Source organism: Mizuhopecten yessoensis, unplaced genomic scaffold, assembly GCF_002113885.1.
Source record: "Mizuhopecten yessoensis strain PY_sf001 unplaced genomic scaffold, ASM211388v2 scaffold10883, whole genome shotgun sequence".
Taxonomy (NCBI): Eukaryota; Metazoa; Mollusca; class Bivalvia; order Pectinida; family Pectinidae; genus Mizuhopecten; species Mizuhopecten yessoensis.
This window is the reverse complement of record NW_018408769.1, coordinates 441,790-461,113: the sequence shown is the minus strand read 5'-3', so window position 1 is coordinate 461,113 and position 19,324 is coordinate 441,790. Positions and strand designations below refer to the sequence as shown.

Sequence of the window (19,324 nt, the reverse complement as noted above, 5' to 3'; positions counted from 1 at the left end):
TGACTGCACAATATACAATATGACTACATGATATACAGTATGACTACACGATATACAATATGACTACATGATATACAGTATGACTACACGATTCACAGTATGAATACACGATGTACAGTATGAATACACGATTCATAGTATGAAAACATGATTTACAGTATGAATACATGATGTACAGTATGAATACACAATGTACAGTATGAATACTCGATGTAGAGTATGGCTACACGATTCACAGTATGAATATACGATGTAGAGTATGAATACATGATAAACAGTATGAATACATGATGGTCAGTATGACTACACGATGTACTGTATGACTACACGATTCACAGTGTGAATACACGATGTACAGTATAACAACACGATGTACAGTATGACTACACGATTCACAGAATGAATACATGATGTACAATACCACTACACGATGTACAGTATGACTACACAATATATTTTATAATAACACGATGTACAGTATGACTACACGATGTTCAGTCTGATTACACGATGTACAATATCACTACACGATGTACAGTATGACTACACGATGTACAGGATGACTACATGATGTACAATTCCACTACACGATGTACAGTATGACTACACAATATATTTTATAATAACACGATGTACAGTATGACTACACGCTGTTCAGTATGATTACACGATGTACAATATCACTACACGTTGTACAATATGACTACACGATGTACAGGATGACTACATGATGTACAATTCCACTACACGATGTGCAGTATGACTACACAATATATTTTATAATAACACAATGTACAGTATGACTACACGATGTTCAGTATGATTACACGATGTACAATATCACTACACGTTGTACAGTATGACTACACGATGTACAGGATGACTACATGATGTATAATACCACTACACGATGTACAGTATGACTACACAATATATTTTATAATAACACGATGTACATTATGACTACACGATATACAGTATCACTACACGATGTACAGTATGACTACACAATATATTTTATAATAACACGATGTACAGTATGACTACACGATGTACAGTATCACTACACGATATATTTTATAATAACACGATGTTCAGCTCCAAATTTAGTTTAATAAGACGATGTACAATATCATATCACATATGATACAGTTTGATTACCCTATTTACAGTATAAGTATACGATGTTCAGTATGAGTATACCATATACAGTATAATTACAAGTTGCTTTGTCCCCTTTAGCGTCGTTCGATACCGAGGTGCTAAACTGCAGTTATCGTGTTTAGCTAATGCTGACCTTATTTGTACTCCGAATCCGATCAAATGTGATTTGTACAATACTAGTACTCGAAGAAAACCTTATCAGAAACAACAATCAACACTTTCCACTGGAATGTTATTGTAACACCAAATTGTTCTTTAGTGTAGAGAAGTCATTGGAAATGGATCATGTGACGTCTAAATATTCATAACTAAGCAGTATTTACTGCTTGTCGTCATCATTATAAAGCGTCGACATGAAAGAGGCATGAAAGACGATGACAAACGTCTTTTTGATACGGATGTGGCCATTGATCGTGTTCGGAAGACCAATGTCTATCAGTATCTATTTGTGTAGTGTAACCAATCTGCTGTTTGGGATTTCAGGTATGTATGTCTAATTAACAGTAGATTTCTAGCGTATATATCTTATACATGTGTCAAGAAGATATCAGTCGTGTATGGAAAAGCAACTTATATAATGGTAATATATGTTTTCATATTGCCCCCCATAGTAGTGGCAAGTAGTAGTAGCATGTTTGACATAATTCAAGCCTGTATGATATCGCAACATTTGTTTTCTATTATTAAATCTTTGCAGGAGCAAATACCGAAATACGTTTATGGCTTGTACATTGACACTTTACTTTACAATATATAACGGATATTGTTCTTATTTACATAATCCAAATTAGATCAGTACGATATGGCAGTTTGTGTATTACTAAGATCTAAAGGTATCAGCTGCTGAAACCAGTGATATTTTCGTACCTGTTATTTGTACATGTACCTACAAGATAAATACTACAGTATTCAGGTGAGATATTTGTCATACAAAATGTAGAATTGTATTATTTTTCATTTTCATTGTTTTGACGACAATTATGTGTTAACTCACTATGACTACAGCTGTGTAGTCAATTTATTACAGAAAAGTAACCAGGTGAGAGTCATTGATGATATGAAGAGATTTTTAAGTTAAAAGATGTATAATCGGAAAGCGAGAAATTAAAAAGACTATTCGTTACTTTTAAAACTTGATTAATTACGTTTAACTTACGTGAATACCACGGCCAAAATCGACAAATGCATTGGTGTCTTTAATATTGGATTTCTTCTGGAGGCACAATGCATAAAATCATCTAAATTGATTATTAATAGAAATAATTACCAAGGCGCAGTGAAGTAATCACGATGGAGAAACAATACAAGCTGACAATTCAGTATATTGTTTTTAAATGATTTCTGGTATTCAAATACGAACGAAAGCCAGTTCCACCAGTATTCCAATTTCCCTTCTGTGTTTGCCAACATGTCCCCGGCTTAAGTCTACCATACGTTTGACAATGAATAATTGATGTTGTCGTGTCTTTCGCCGTCGGGGTGATCGTTTTAGTATCGACACACAGCCAAGGCTAATCTGACGACAGTGTCTGAAAATACTCTGATATTTCAGTTCATAATTCACAAATAAATAGGTGCTCACAACATAACTGTTCAAAATGTCCCCTAGAATGATAACATTGTCTCCTCAAATTTCAGTCCTCTGATAAATCATATTTATTTTTTATTTATTTATATAAGTTTTAGATGTGATCGGAACAACCGAATTTGTTTTTAGTTATAAAATTGACACATAACGAATTCATTTTAGTCAATAATAAGGCATAGAGGATGATGCCTTTATAGGAAGTTGATAGTATACACGTGGGCTGTCAGAATTGTTTGTAACCTAAACGCTACCATGAGACAATGTTCAGTCTTTAATCAATACTTGTCAAGAATATAAAGTTTGGGGTTGCCATATCGTCATTCTAAGGATTGTTAGTAGATAGCGATTTATCCCACCCTTCACACGTGTGTCTCCCATTTTAGCCGGGAAAGATCAGCTTGCCACCCCCTAGGGGGAGATAGCCTCGTGCCGATTAGCACGTGTTCAATTGTGACGTCATTAAAATGCGTCATCGGCAATTGTGACGTCATCAAAAGTGAATGACGATATGCATACCCCACATGTGTTTTTGTTTACAGGTTTTGTTGGCAAACTACAGTCGGTGGAGCTGTGACTGAAATAATAGGATGGGAGAGAAAGAATCATTCCCTACCTTGAGGGTGTAACAGAGAAATCTCCAACCCTCGGGGTGATTTTTTTGGTTGTCTAAACCTCGGCAGAGCCTTGGGTTAGACAACCAAAAAACATCACCCCTCGAGTTGGGGATTTCTCTATCACACCTTCGGGGTAGGGGAAGATTCTATTAATCAATGTTTCTGTGTGTACTCATGTATGACAATATTAGTTGTGTAGTCATTGACAACATTACTGAGGTGTGCAACCATTGGTCACAAGGAGAAAAATGAAAGTCAGTAGTCCGGAAAGCCTTTAAAGGTTTATATTCATTGCTGACAACACTAAGGCTCTGTACAGGTTCACATACACATCCAGCAAAATCCCAACGTGTGATGTTTCGATGACTAGTACAATATGACCTTGGTCATCTTCAAATGACTGGTAAAGCATATGTACACAAAGGCGTAAAGATGCCAAAGATATACTATAGCTAGTTGCCGTCGATTTGACTACGATATAAGCGTATACATACATATGGTGGCATATTTCTGCCATCCACTTGCGACTTACGAGTTACGTATGTCGACATAATTATTGAAAGATGTCGACATAATCTGAGAATATGTCGACATAATCTGAGAAGATGTCGACATAACTGTTAAATTATGTCGACATATTATCACATTTGCCGAGATAATTTTGCCGAGATAATTATCTCGTAAGTGGGTAACTCGGCTTTTTATCGTGTTAATGCTCGGGTGTGACATCGACTTGCCACTTACGACTTGCCACTTACGACTTATTTATGTCGACATCCTAGTAGATTATTGCCGACTTACCAAAACGAGGCTTGTGCACGAGGACCGCGAAGGTGGGCTGATGGTGACTGAACAGTGGTGACTATACTGGTGAGTAACTTGGTAAAATCAATGTAAATATGGGAAATCAAAGATATGGATATTACAGTAGGTTACTATGATGTACAGAGTTTATCAATCAAAGAGGGATTTTACATAAATAAGTCGTAAGTGGCAAGTCGTAAGTCGATGTCACACCCGAGCATTAACACGATAAAAAGCCGAGTTACCCACTTACGAGATAATTATCTCGGCAAAATTATCTCGGCAAATGTGATAATATGTCGACATAATTTAACAGTTATGTCGACATCTTCTCAGATTATGTCGACATATTCTCAGATTATGTCGACATCTTTCAATAATTATGTCGACATACGTAACTCGTAAGTCGCAAGTGGATGGCAGAAATATGCCACCATACATACATCATTGATATAAATGTCCATATCGTACTTACATGTATCATCAACACCTCACTCATTAACATCCTACCGGTGTAAGTCAATGATTCTGTATGCTTTCTATTCTAAGCAACCTGAAGTAACAGTTATGAAACGATACCAAAATGTGTAGTGGTTGATGCAAGATTTGTCATCATTGATAACAACACTAAAGTATGGAGACATTATGACATTACCGGATTTGGGGTTATTTATTTAAGAAAAAACATTCCAACAGCGAAAAGCTAATCAGAATATTAGTTACATTGTAGTGTTAGAACCAGATACAATTAGTATAACATTTCGGGAATGGTCATGTAGATGGTGATACCGCACCCGCCCATCACAAAGAGGTAGTGTGTTACCAACCACCAACCCGACCACGTGGGTCACTTTTGAACGGATTTGTCCGAGCCACCACAACAGTGATAAAATATAAGTGTAAAAACAGCTATTTCCTAATTATTGCCAAATAAATAAGGCATAAATTTACACGAAAAACAATGAAAAGTATACAAATTTGTGACAGGAGATGTATGCAAACCTACCGTACTGACCTTTCCACTTTCACTAGATCTCGGAATTCTTTATAGAAGAGAATTGAATAAAATTGACAAAATTGACAAAAAACAACATTATGAAGGTTTATTGAAAAGGCCACAATGAATTAAACAAAATTTAGAATAAATCATACAAACTGCCTGTTCAGTGGTATAGAGAGTTTTAAAGCATTGCTTTATAATAACACCAGAATATAAAACTAAAATCTTACATGTTTTGCCAACACGTCACCGGTTTAAGTCTACAACATACGTTTGCCAATAAATTATTGATGTCGTCGTTGGTTTGCCGTAGGGGGTCATCTACAAAATGTATATTGCATCCTCACGCAGCCGGAGTTAACCTAACGAAAGTGTCTGGGTTTTTTGTTCGTTCAACGATAATTCTGTTCTTAAACAGCAATTGCGTGGGAACATTATCTGCAGTGGAAACAGAATATCAAAACTGAACAAATAATTAGATGATAAGTCACAAAAACGATAGTTAGTGTGCAATCATTGATGACAAAACTATGGCTGTTGTAATTGATGACATTACTAGCTCTGTTGTTATTATTGTCATTACTAGCGCTGTAGTAATTGATGACATTTCCTGGTCTGTATTAATTAATGACATTTCCTGGTCTGTATTAATTAATGACATTACTTGGTCTGCAGTAATTGATGACATTACTAGGTTTATAGCTATTAATGACATTGCTTGGTCTGTAATAATTGATGGTATTACTAGGTGTGTTATTAAGTGATGACATTACTTGGTCGGTAGTAATTGATGACATTGCTAGGTGTCTTGATATTGATGGCATTACTTGGTGTGTAATAATTGATGACATTGCTAGGTTTATAGTTATTAATGACACTGCTTGGTCTGTAATAATTGATGACATTGCTAGGTTTATAGTTATTAATGACATTGCTTGGCATGGAGTAATTGATGGTATTACTAGGTGTGTTATTAAGTGATGACATTACTTGGTCGATAGTAATTGATGACATTGCTAGGTTTATAGTTATTGATGACACTGCTTGGTCTGTAATAATTGATGACATAACTAGGTTTAAAGTTATTGATGACATTGCTTCAATTGTGACGTCATCAGGGGTGTATAGGTGTGTTATTAAGTGATGACATTACTTGGTCGGTAGTAATTGATGACATTGCTTGGTGTGTAGTAATTGATGACATTTCTTGGTGTGTAGTAATTGATGACATTACTTGGTGTGTAGTAATTGATGACATTACTTGGTCGGTAGTAATTGATGACATTGCTAGGTGCCTTGATATTGATGGCATAACTTGGTGTGTATTTATTGATGACATTACTTGGTTTGCATTAATTGATGATATTAATAGGAATATAGTTATTAGTGACATTAATGGGTACCTTGTAGTTGATGACATTACTTGGTCTGTAGTAATTGATGACATTACTTGGTCTGTAGTAATTGATGACATTACTTGGTATGAAGCAATTGGTGATATTACTAGGTGTGTTATTATTGTTGACATTACTTGGTCGGTAGAAACGGATGACATTGCTAGGTGCCTTGATATTGATGGCATTACTTGGTGTATATTAATTGATGACATTACTTGGTCTGTAGTAATTGATGAAATAACTAGGTCTGTAGTTATTATTATCATAACTAGGTCTGTAGTGATTCATGACATTACGAGATGTGTATTAATTGATGACATTACTTGTAGTGTAGCAACTGATGACATTACTTGGTGTGTATTTATTGATGGCATTACTTAATTTGTTATTATTAATGGCATTCCTAGGTCTGAAGTAATTGATGACATTATTTTTTCTGTAGTTACTGATGACATTACTTGGTAGGTGTTAATTGATGACATTACTTGGTGTGTATTAATTGATGACATCACTTGGTGTATAGAAACTAATGAAATGACTTGGTGTGTAGTAATTGATGACATTACTTGTTGTGAAGTAATTGATGACATTAATGGGTGTCTTGTAATTGATGACATTACCTGTAGTGTATTAATTGATGACATTACTTGGTGTGTATTAATTTATGACATTACTTGGTCTGTAGTAATTGATGACATTACTAGGTATATAGTTATTGATGACATTAATGGGTGTCTTGTAATTAATGACATTACCAGTAGTGTATTAATTGATGACATTGCTAGTTGCCTTGATATTGATGGCATTATTGGTATGTATTAATTGATGACATTACTTGGTCTGTAGTAATTGATGAAATAACTAGGCCTGTAGTTTTTATTATCATAACTAGACGTGTATTGATTGATGACATTACTTGTAGTGTAGTAACTGATGACATTACTTGGTATGTAGTTATTGATGGTATTACTTAATCTGTTATAATTGAAGACATTCCTGGGTCTTAAGTAATTGATGACATTACTTCGTATGTGTTACTTGATAACATTACTTGGTATGTGTTAATTGTTGACATTTCTAGGTATATGTTAATTGATGACATTACTTGTTGTGTAGTAATTGATGACAAACTAGGAGTATAGTAATTGATGGCATAAACTGATGTGTAGTAATTGATGACATTACTAGGTATACAGTAATTGATGACATTAATGGGTGTCCTGTAATTGATGACATTACTTGTAGTGTAACAATTGATGACATTACTTGATGTGTATTAATTAATGACATTACTTGGTCTGTAGTAATTGATGACATTACTAGGTATATAGTTATTGATGACATTGCTTGGTCTGTAGTAAATGATGACATTGCTAGGTCTGTAATAATTGAAAATACTAATACGTTGTGTAGTAACACATTTCCATCATAAGGTGAGTAGACGTTAATGCTTATGACGAAAAGGAAGCCTACTCGTCGATGTCCACAGGTATGGAAAGTAGTAATTCTATAGAGGGTTCTGACTCTGGGAGCTCCACTCAAAATACACAACAACAACAAACTTGTTGTGACCCACTTACCACGGGTACCCCTACCCCCTGCCTCAGAAAATATCCTGCTAAAATTAAAATGAATGGTCTGTTTTGTAACACGACAGTATTAAATGGAATTTGTCTTTTGTTGGAAAAAATTAACAAACTGCTGTAATATGTATCATGATTACTGTTTTGTGAACTTGCCATCCATGTTGTCATCACATGTGTATTATTATACTCTGATACCTCATGTTGTACATTTTAATGTATCTGAGGAAAACCAATAAACTTGTACACTTGGTGTGTATTAATTGAGGACATTACTTGGTCTGTAGAACTGATGAAATGACTTGGTGAGTAATCATTGTTGACATCACTTGGTCGGTAGTAATTGATGACATAAATAGGTGCCTTGATATTGATGACATTTCTTTATGTGTATTAATTGGTGAAATTACTTGGTGTGTAGTAATTGATGATATTACTTGGTGTGTAGTAATTGATGACATTACTTGGTGTGTAGTAATTGATGACATGACTTGGTGTGTAGTAATTGATGACATTACTTGGTGTGAAGTAATTGATGACATTACTTGGTGTGTAGTAATTGATGACATTACTTGGTGTGTAGTAATTGATGACATGACTTTGTCCGTAATAAATGATAACATTAGTAGGTCTGGAGTGAATGTTGATATCACTAGGTCTGTAGTAATTGATGACATTATTTGTCCGTAATTAATTATGACATTAGTAGGTCTGTAGTAATTCATGACATTCCTAGGTCTGTAGTTACCTTAATTTGTTATTATTAATGGCATTCCTAGGTCTGAAGTAATTGATGACATTACCTGGTGTGTAGTAATTGATGACACGACTTTGTCCGTAATAAATGATAACATTAGAAGGCCTGGAGTGAATGTTGATATTACTAGGACTGTAGTAATTGATGACATTGCTTGGTCTGTAGTAAATGATGACATTGCTAGGTCTGTAGTAATTCATGACATTGATTGGTATGTAGTAATTGATGACATTTCTTGGTGTGAAGTAATTGATGACATGACTTGGTGTGAAGTAATTGATGACATTACCTGGTGTGTAGTAATTGATGATATGACTTGGTGGGTAGTAATTGATGACATGACTTTGTCCGTAATAAATGATAACATTAGAAGGCCTGGAGTGAATGTTGATATTACTAGGTCTGTGGTAATTGATGACATTATTTGGTGTGAAGTAATTGATGACATGACTTTGTCCGTAATAAATGATAACATTAGAAGGCCTGGAGTGAATGTTGATATTACTAGGTCTGTGGTAATTGATGACATTATTTGTCCGTAATTAATTATGACATTAGTAGGTCTGTAGTAATTCATGACATTGATTGGTCTGTAGTTATTCATGACATTGCTAGGCATGTAGTAATTAATGGCATTGCTAGGTCTGTAATAACTGAAAATACTAATACGTTGTGTAGTAACACATTTCCATCATAAGGTGAGTAGACGTTAATGCTTATGACAAAAAGGAAGCCTACTCGTCGATGTCATCATTGACATGTTATCATTGATGACATGGCTGGAAAAAAAGACAAAACAAATAAATATAATTATTAATCAAAAATAAAAGAAATTTAAGTGTGAATAGATAACCGTTATACGAATTCTATGAAGCTAGGGTAAAAATTGGAAAGATATACATGGATATCCTAGGAAAGGTACATGGATAATAAGACCATGTATTCCAAAAGGGCAAGTGCCCTCCGTTTCATTGACGACACGCACACTCAAGCAATGCCATAGTGAAAACTAAAAAGGTAACAATGACAACGACGCCACAAGGCATATCTTTGGCACAATAAAACTACCGACATTCTAAATAAAACTACCGACATTCTAAATAAAACTACCGACATTCTAAATAAAACTACCGACATTCTAAATAAAACTACCGACATTCTAAATAAAACTACCGACATTCTAAATAAAACTACCGACCAATATAAAACTACCGACATTCTAAATAAAACTACCGACATTCTAAATAAAACTACCGACATTCTAAATAAAACTACCGACATTCTAAATAAAACTACCGACATTCTAAATAAAACTACCGACATTCTAAATAAAACTACCGACATTCTAAATAAAACTACCGACATTCTAAATAAAACTACCGACATTCTAAATAAAACTACCGACATTCTAAATAAAACTACCGACATTCTAAATAAAACTACCGACCAATATAAAACTACCGACATTCTAAATAAAACTTCCGACATTCTAAATAAAACTACCGACATTCTAAATAAAACTACCGACATTCTAAATAAAACTACCGACCAATATAAAACTACCGACATTCTAAATAAAACTTCCGACATTCTAAATAAAACTACCGCCATTCTAAATAAAACTTCCGACATTCTAATTAAACTGCCGACATTCTAAATAAAACTATCGCACATGGAAATAGCGTATTTTCCGGTTAGACAATATTGGCCACTACAAAACTTACCCAGAGTCCAAGAATTCCGAAAGTATCAGTTTACGAATTTTAATTTTAATTAAGCTGCACGATATGCGTCATGATGTAGAACCTATCGATCTCTGTAGGCAGGTGACGGAGAAGAGTATGTAGTGTTTTGGGGGATGGGGTATAAACGAAAAATTTCAAGTGTTAAACAAAAATAATAATATCCATGTGCCGAATGTCATACGTGTCATTGCATTAAACAACCCAAACCGTATTTATTCTCATTGGAATACTTATATAGAGCTTTACTGAAACTCAACACGAAGTATCGATTACTTTGCAGAGTTGATATGTCGAGTCTATCAACACAGCGTCCGATTAAAGACAACACATGTATGTCATGTATCCCATCAAATACCACATGCATACCGGCATAGTGACCAGTTTTAGATAATATGTTGACTAATATTCCTTGCAAATCAGTTTACAATGATGACCACCAGCAAAGACTGAAGCCTTTTGAGTACTCTCTTGAAACCTCTCTGGAGGCATCAATCATTCATCCGAGTTAAATGGCATAACTGTGGAAACAATAACAGGACATATCATAGTTGTTATGAAGTTATCAACACCCTAGCCCGCACGACAGGGTTGGTGTCTTACCTGTCCCCATGTTGTTTTACTTTATTGCTTGTGTTTACATGCCTCACAGGTGGATTGACGATTGGCACGACTGTATCTGCCGAGCTGACAATCGACCCCGCTGTAAGTGCCGAACTCTTGCGATGTTGGACATGTAACCAGACCGATCACTGCCGTGACATGTACGACCTAACGGGAGTGACCACCACGATCTGTCGACTGGACCAGGCGTTCTGTGCAGTGAGTATCAAATACTGTTTTGAGAGTGGAGTTCCTGGTACGTGACATTATATCCGCGGTGGCGATATTGTTGGTTTCGATAAATGTTCTACAGTTAAAGTATAAGTCCGAGTAATATTGTGAGGTGCTGGTTTCCCAAGAAGGTCTATGTCCGTGAAGAAGCGAAGTTACCCCTTTACATTACTCGATGACTTTTACCTACATTATAATAAAAATGTTTACCTCACAACAAACATGTGTGACAAACGTAGCAAATCCACTGTTAGTAATCTTTCCTTGTCTCAGTGTGGTTCCTTTTACAGTACCGAAAGTTACCATAAATATCTGGACGTTCTAGATTTATGCGTTCTGTTCATAATCACAATATTCGTCCAACGTGTTCTACCTAAAAGGCTTTTGTACTATATGTTGTAAAACTATCAATCTTGATCATGACCTTTATTCCATCTTCCAGTATCGTTCATTATGTCGTAGAAGTTTGGCGACCTACATACTTTCTTGAATTTAACAGCACTTTGCATAAGTATCACCTTTACAGCTCCTGTTGTTGTCTTCTGTATTGACTTCGGATGTTGTTGATGTAGTACTTTGTTGATTCTATTTCAACTTCCAACAAAGCAAGTGTACTGCCGGTCATGATTGCAAACATAGTTGCAGTTTCTTGTCTTACATCGCTTGCGGCTGACATATACCATACTGGATTTGACAAAGAACAAACTCGCGAGAATCACATGTTGCGTAGGGAGCACTTCCGATCTAAAATCAACTGATGCGGCCCCCGTTACTTATAATTGAGTTCCAGTTTAGATTTCATGCTTCGGTGTCGAAGCTGTGATTTTTTTTATCTTACTTTAATGATATTTTTCCCTCTCTACAATACTTGAATTTCAGGTTAAGCTGTTTTTTCTCTTTCGAAATAATCTAGACTGTTTAGTAAATGTATGTATTTAGAGTAGATAGAATCATTATGACTGCCTTTTAGACATTTGATGCTCAGCATCTGCAATAACGTCACACTCACGTTAACTTCCTTGAGATTGTGTATTTTTCCAATATGGATAAATAATCTACTCAGACTTAAAGGATTTTGGCCACGATTTTTCATAATTTCATATTTTACGGTCCTGCGATGCAATAATACGTGTAGTCACCGAGACCCCTTCTATCTCGGTACTCATGTGATGGACAGACCAGGTGATGCTACATCTTTTGAACTTGGTACAAGATCATGTGATGTGTGACGTCATAGTGACCTAATTTATCCGATACTCTTTTCATTACATGTAACCATTCTGACACGCTCTTATTATTATCTGCATAATATTGTCATCTACCAATATATGTTGTATGGTAGTTAATCGCCTTAATTACGGAAATCTAATTATGTGCCTGCATCAACTACATTCAATGTAACTTAAAGTTGAAAGACAGTAATACACAGTTTACACACCCGAATATCCTACCTATGAATTAAAAGAAATGATAATTACTTGTAGGTCTTACTGTATCATATAATACCATAGCCAAAGGGCATTTACGATACTTACCTGAGAATTAACAGGTGAACTAATAGAGACCAAAGTTATTACCCAGAAAGTGTTACCTGTTAATGCCATGGCCAAAGGGCATTTATAACCGATCCGCCAACTTACACAGGTAGTGTGGTGTACCAGCGCGTTTCTTTTTGTCCCCAATTGTTGATAAAAATGTTGCTGAAAGGATTATAATCAATTTTAACAGAGTTTAAGTTATTAAACATGTGTTTTAACCTTAGGCTAGAAACCTGGACCTAAAACAGACGATGTTAGTAGGGTAAAATCGTTTGTGTATAACATACGATATTATTTTTATTTTAAAGAAAATTCTTAATCGTTAAGTTTTAATATTTGACTAGTAAAAGTGGTGTTTATATTACATTTACTGAAGAGTGTAAAATATTGACATGAACATTTATTTAGCATTTTTTTAATAAAAAACACATTCAGGGGCGATCAAAGTTTTCTTGGTGAGTTGTAGCGCACTATTTTCAGAATAAATCTTCAATTTTCATAACATATTTGTCAACTGAAACCGCGAATAAATCTATACTAACCCAGTTCCTGTTAATAAACATTGCGTTTTTAAACAAACAAAAAAACAAATGTTGTGAAGCCTAGTTGAAATGAAATTCCACTTGGAGTTAGAATTTCACGTATACAAATTTGAAGCTAGCGATGAGTGGATTATATATTTGCTAATTATACATAAATTGGTTTGCATGTTAGTGATTTTAAGTGAAATAAAAAACATGAAAAGGTGAAGGTCCATTTTCATGTTCGTATCCCTGTTTTAGCTGTTATCTAAAGCATTATTTCAATGAAACAAATATTTCAAACTGTCATGTTATTCACATTTGTTCGTGTCAGTGACAGTTAAATTGACACTAGGCATAAATAAGTGGTTCACGTACACTTGTTGGTACATGACAAAACCAAATGGAATGAAAGTTTATGCGTTCCATGTCTACGTGCTCTAATAGTACATGTACATCAAACTTAGGTGCAAATTTGTTTGATAAAACTTTACCTTTAGACGATGACGTGTGGATATGTGACGTTGCACGAGGTATCAAGTAGAAGGAATACAGGCGATTTGTCAGCAGATTTCAGAACATTACAGTAGATTGCGTTGCAAATATATGACTCTTAAAATAGCAACATCGTTGAACTGGCTCCTACTTAATACCTGTTTAATTGTTATAAATCAAGTAATATATGGAGGTTTCATTCTGTGGCGTTTTGACGTTCATAACTCCTCAGTAATAATAGTTGTCCTTTTTTATCAGGTATGATTTCTGAGTTTGTTATGAATCCTTTGGAACGTTTGGATTTTACATGGATATCAAATCAACTGATTTTCAATAATATATTTTAATAAAATTATAATAGAAAAAATACATAAACTATTGAATCTTGGTTTGAAAATGTAATTCCTTTGCTGTTTTAGGTAATAAAGAACGAAACAGTAACCGGTGACGTCACATATGGTCGTAGATGTCAGGAAGACTGCCGTCCGGACTGTCGCCGTATCAAGGACAGCTATGAGAGGATACAGTGTTTCTCGTGTTGCTCAAACTCTTTGTGTAATTCTGAGAGAGGGTCGGCATCCTCCACAGAAAGTTCAACCACTGTACAGCTGCTGATAAGTGTATTTCTTATATTTCATTTTATATAAGTGTACTTAGACTCAATCGAGTTATATCTCGAAGTGGATTCCGAGTTTAGAGGAAGAGAAATCAGTGTATCGATGTTTACTTATTATAATTATCATGTGTTAACAACAATGGCAGAAAAAAACCCACAAATAGTACTTACTGAATATTTCATATTCACAACGAAACTTTACATACAAAAATAAAAGATATGTCAGAATTAGACATGGTCATTAGTATATACATGTATGTTATGGTTTTTAGGTTGTATATGTGAGGTATGTGAAGGATAACAATTGCACGGGCACAATGTCATTAACTCGACACAGCATGATTCATTCGACAAAAAAGCTTTTCAATTCAGTGTACATCTAACTTGACGTTCAAAGCAATGTATTTGGAGTTTTCCTTTCATTTTGATCGAAGGTTATAATTGTCATGAAATTTAAAACGTCTGATGCCCTGTCATTCTTCTAATATTAGATTATATGTTAATTCACAACAGTAGTATATTATCATTTTTTGTTATAATAATGATAGTTTAATATGCCTTGTTAAAAACTTAAAAATGGTATTCTGTCTCATTTAGATATGATGAAAGCATTATCTGTAATTCGTAATCCATTATCTTTTCTTTTTACTTCATTCGTTTTATTGTTTTTTGCTTTTTTTGTTTAGTTGTTTACAAACAGGGTTACATAAACTGTTTACAGGGTAATACATAAAGAGTGATATATACTGTTTACAAGGTAATACATACAGTGTAATACAACCTGTATACAGAGTAATATATACAAAATATAAGGTGAATTATTGAGTGAAATGCATATTATTAACATGGTAATACATACAGTGTAATAATTCTGCTACAAGATAAAATAAAATGTAATAAACACTACATACGGGAATATTTATATTTAATAAAAAATTATACTGTTTACATGTTAATCCATATTGTATACAGGTTTATAATACTCTTTACAGTGTAATACATAACAGTGTAACACATATCGTACACATTTTAATACCATGTAATACATAATATATACAGTGTAATACATACAGCATACAGGTTAATAATACAGTGGCATACGTACTTACTGTATACAAAGTAATACAAACAGTGAAATACATACGGTTTACAGGTTAATACACAGTAACTAGTTATACAAATCAATCAAATTTATTTATAAGTACATACCAAACAGAAAAATGTCTAAAGATACAGAACACTGACTAGGAAAACATCTATTTATTTATTAAAAACAAACCAGAAAGAGTGACTAAGCATAAACATTTTTTTATATCGTCGTATATTTGAATCAATCACAAAAAAAGTCTTCCTTACTTTTTTGACATCGCACAAAAAACAATGAAATATATTTAACACACGTTATAACAATCCTTAAAATAATGGAAACATTTTTAATAACACGAATAATGGTCTTGCCTATAAGAATGACGGAGTTATTTCCCTTGGTCAGTCTATAAGTCCGACACAATCTCTTAGCATGTTTTAAAAAGAGATGATCAGATATGCTTCTGATAATCCTTATTATTTACATTAGTGGCAATCCGTTTAGAATTTCCGGATTTCGCTTCCCCGATTTATCATAATGAATGCATATCGACAATTCCTAAAGGGAACGTAATAAAAATGAAGATTATCAGTCACTCAGGATTCAAATGACATACGGGAAAAGGACCACACAATCCCTGAAAAAGGGCTAAGCCCGAAAGCTTAGATCTAGAGTGACTGTTGATATTTATATTATACTTGTTAAAAAAATATTGTGAAAAACATGCGTCACGTTGTTGTATATAAGGGGTCTCCCCTAAGACAAAAGTTGATTGAAAAATGAGGATTTAGAAATTATACAAAAAAATAGTCACTTCCAAAAAAAACGATAATCACAGAACTCATAGCAGAGCAAACCGTCCATTTGGAAATCATGACAGTGTGACAGAAGGACTCCAGTCGGTTTCAAAGGGAACACATTCACGTGTAAAATGTTTTGCTGTTAAAAGATTATAGGAACATCTTATTTTGCAGATTTAAGTGGGTGTTGTTTAGTAGAAATGAAAATATTGAAGCATATTTTCTTCAAAATGTATATTGTACTGTCGAGTAACAACTTTCATTTCATTTTGCTGATTATTGAAGTATTGCCATTGTGTATCTGATATTTGCACTTATTGCATTTGACTCGACACAAAACAATCAGGAATATCGTTGTAAATAAGTAGTAAAAAACAACACCAGTCACATAGTTTCCTGTGTAGAAATACAAATAACACAAACCATGGCGAGAGTACACAACTTATTTTAGCAGATCAATCTAATATTTTACAACAGGATATATTCTATTACGCAAGGCGCTATGTTCAAACCAGAACAGTATTATCAGCTTTCTGTTAATAATACTACACGAAACGTGTCAAAAATATAACATAAAAGACGATAGGTAAAGTAAGCTAACTCCGATCCTATTCTTACACCAAGCAAATAAGCTGGGCAGATACAAATTGTTTTAATATATCATTTACATTCACTTATTCGAAGGCCAATGCAAAACATATTTAACATTGCTATCATGGAAAGAAAAAGTTATCGTTAGTCTAGAGATAAGTCCAGCAAGCGACAATGGACATCATAGCATTAATAGATATCCCTACCCTTCCAACATAGTCGAGCATAGCAGATTGAGTGACATCCCTGACCATTAATCCTATATTGATGAATTGTTTCGAATGGTGTACAGCATTCTAAGATAATATGGATGACTTTATAAAATCCAGTAGAGAGTATTTCATTAATAAACCTTTCCATGGGTCGACCTACTACCATTATTCTCCAAAACGGATATTTACAACCTTGGACAACAGTACATATGTGTTTTGGTATATATCTCTTTTTTGCATTAAATCTTCGTTTTGGTTAACATATATTTCCTAGTGAGTAAAACATATTTACCTCATTTAGCTGCGAATAGATTGTGCAATATTTCCTATTTACAAACAATATGTGTATATCTTACGTCTTCCGTTGTTTTGTATAATACTCAAATTATATTCACGAATGTGAAGCGGTCATCATATTAACTAACTTTTCTTCTCTTTTTAATGTCTATCCTATTGATTTCAAATTATCTAGTGAACGCAAAACATCAGTTTATTTTTTTCTTATTTTTGTATGATTTCAAAAGCCAAAAGGTATATGTGTTTGTTCGAATGTGAAATTAAACATTGTTATCAAAGTATACTTTTTTCTTCTAACATTGAGTTCAATGTGTCATTTTTAAATATTTAACTCCCATTAGGTTTCATTTTCTCAGACTGATTTGGATTTCCATCATTTTTGGCCCTAGCAGCACCGTTTAGTCCTTGATGGATAAAATAGCGGTATATGGTGTCATGTAGCTCGTTTTTGGCATACTGTATAAATTAGGTGCACTACATGTGAATGTCGTACGTTCATAGTTCAAGGTACATGGTACGTGTTAGACTATCCTGGTGAATTTCTAAGTTCACGGGATTTGCCGTAAACTTCATTGCAACAACTACATTTTTTGAGTAGTGACAGGGTTAATAATAAACGTAATTTTCCCACTATCAATTTAAAATTAACCAGTATTTCTCTAATATTTCAAATTCATTTAATAAAGGGGTTTTCTGCATCTTCCCTTCTGTTTAAGCAGTAGTTCAGACCAATTTGTATTTATTATGTTTTGCCCTTAGTATCGTCGATAAGTACTAGAGGATCGAACCAACTGTAAGTGGTGTTGTGTCATTCACTTTTGGTATAATGTTTCAATTACCAACTGTCACACGTACAAAATGGCGTTCATCTTCCAATTAATTTACTTTTACAATAACTATATCATCTCGGGCGGTAGCATGCTAATCCAACTCCTCCAACTTCCAGTGTAAACAACCATCATTAATTATTTTATATGTTAAGTCTCAATTTCAAAACTGGTGTACAGTGCAGTTTTTTCTGTAGGAACAGATCTTAACTCTAATATCTCCATATAAGGCTTAACATTAATCAGTAAAGAAACCTTGATCAGATATTTTTTATAGCAACATCATGTAAGCTGGTCAGATAACTTTTACAGCAACAACACGTAAGCTTTATAATAATCAGTAAAGAAAACTTGGTCAGATAACTTTTACAGCAACAACATGTAAGCTTAACATTAATCAGTAAAGAAATCTTGGTCAGATACCTTTGACAGCGACAACATATAAGCTAAACATTAATCAGTAAAGAAAACTTGGTCAGATATCTTTTACAGCAACAACACGTAAGCTTAACAATAATCAGTAAAGAAAATTTTGTCAGATAACTTTTACAGCAACAACACGTAAGCTTAATATTAATCAGTAAAGAAAACTTGATCAGATAACTTTTACAGCAAATCAGTAAAGAAACCTTGATCAGATATTTTTTATACTTAGTCAGATAACTTTTACAGCGACATCATGTAAGCTGGTCTGATAACTTTTACAGCAACAACATGTAAGCTTAACATTAATCAGTAAAGAAAACTTGGTCAGATAACTTTTACAGCAACAACACGTAAGCTTTATATTAATCAGTAAAGAAAACTTGGTCAGATAACTTTTACAGCAACAACATGTAAGCTTAACATTAATCAGT

The 19,324-nt window shown here is 34.0% G+C and overlaps 1 protein-coding gene across 1 annotated transcript; it reads left to right on the top strand.

The window, feature by feature from the left end:
* Nucleotides 1–1,575: 1,575 nt before the first annotated feature.
* On the top strand, nt 1,576–15,149 carry LOC110463265. The gene is made up of 3 exons (XM_021517713.1): nt 1,576–1,647; nt 11,302–11,471; nt 14,457–15,149. Exons 1-3 carry the CDS (start codon nt 1,593–1,595, stop codon nt 14,682–14,684), a joined length of 453 nt encoding a protein of 150 aa, XP_021373388.1. The 5' UTR covers nt 1,576–1,592; the 3' UTR covers nt 14,685–15,149.
* The last annotated feature ends 4,175 nt before the right edge of the window (nt 15,150–19,324 follow it).

Excerpts from the sequence above, each read along its gene's own strand:
- LOC110463265 (XM_021517713.1), top strand. The coding sequence starts at position 1,593 with ATGTCTATCAGTATCTATTTGTGTAGTGTAACCAATCTGCTGTTTGGG. Across the intron at positions 1,648-11,301 it reads TCTGCTGTTTGGGATTTCAG|GTGGATTGACGATTGGCACG; the intron begins GTATGTATGTCT and ends CATGCCTCACAG. Across the intron at positions 11,472-14,456 it reads TGGACCAGGCGTTCTGTGCA|GTAATAAAGAACGAAACAGT; the intron begins GTGAGTATCAAA and ends TTGCTGTTTTAG.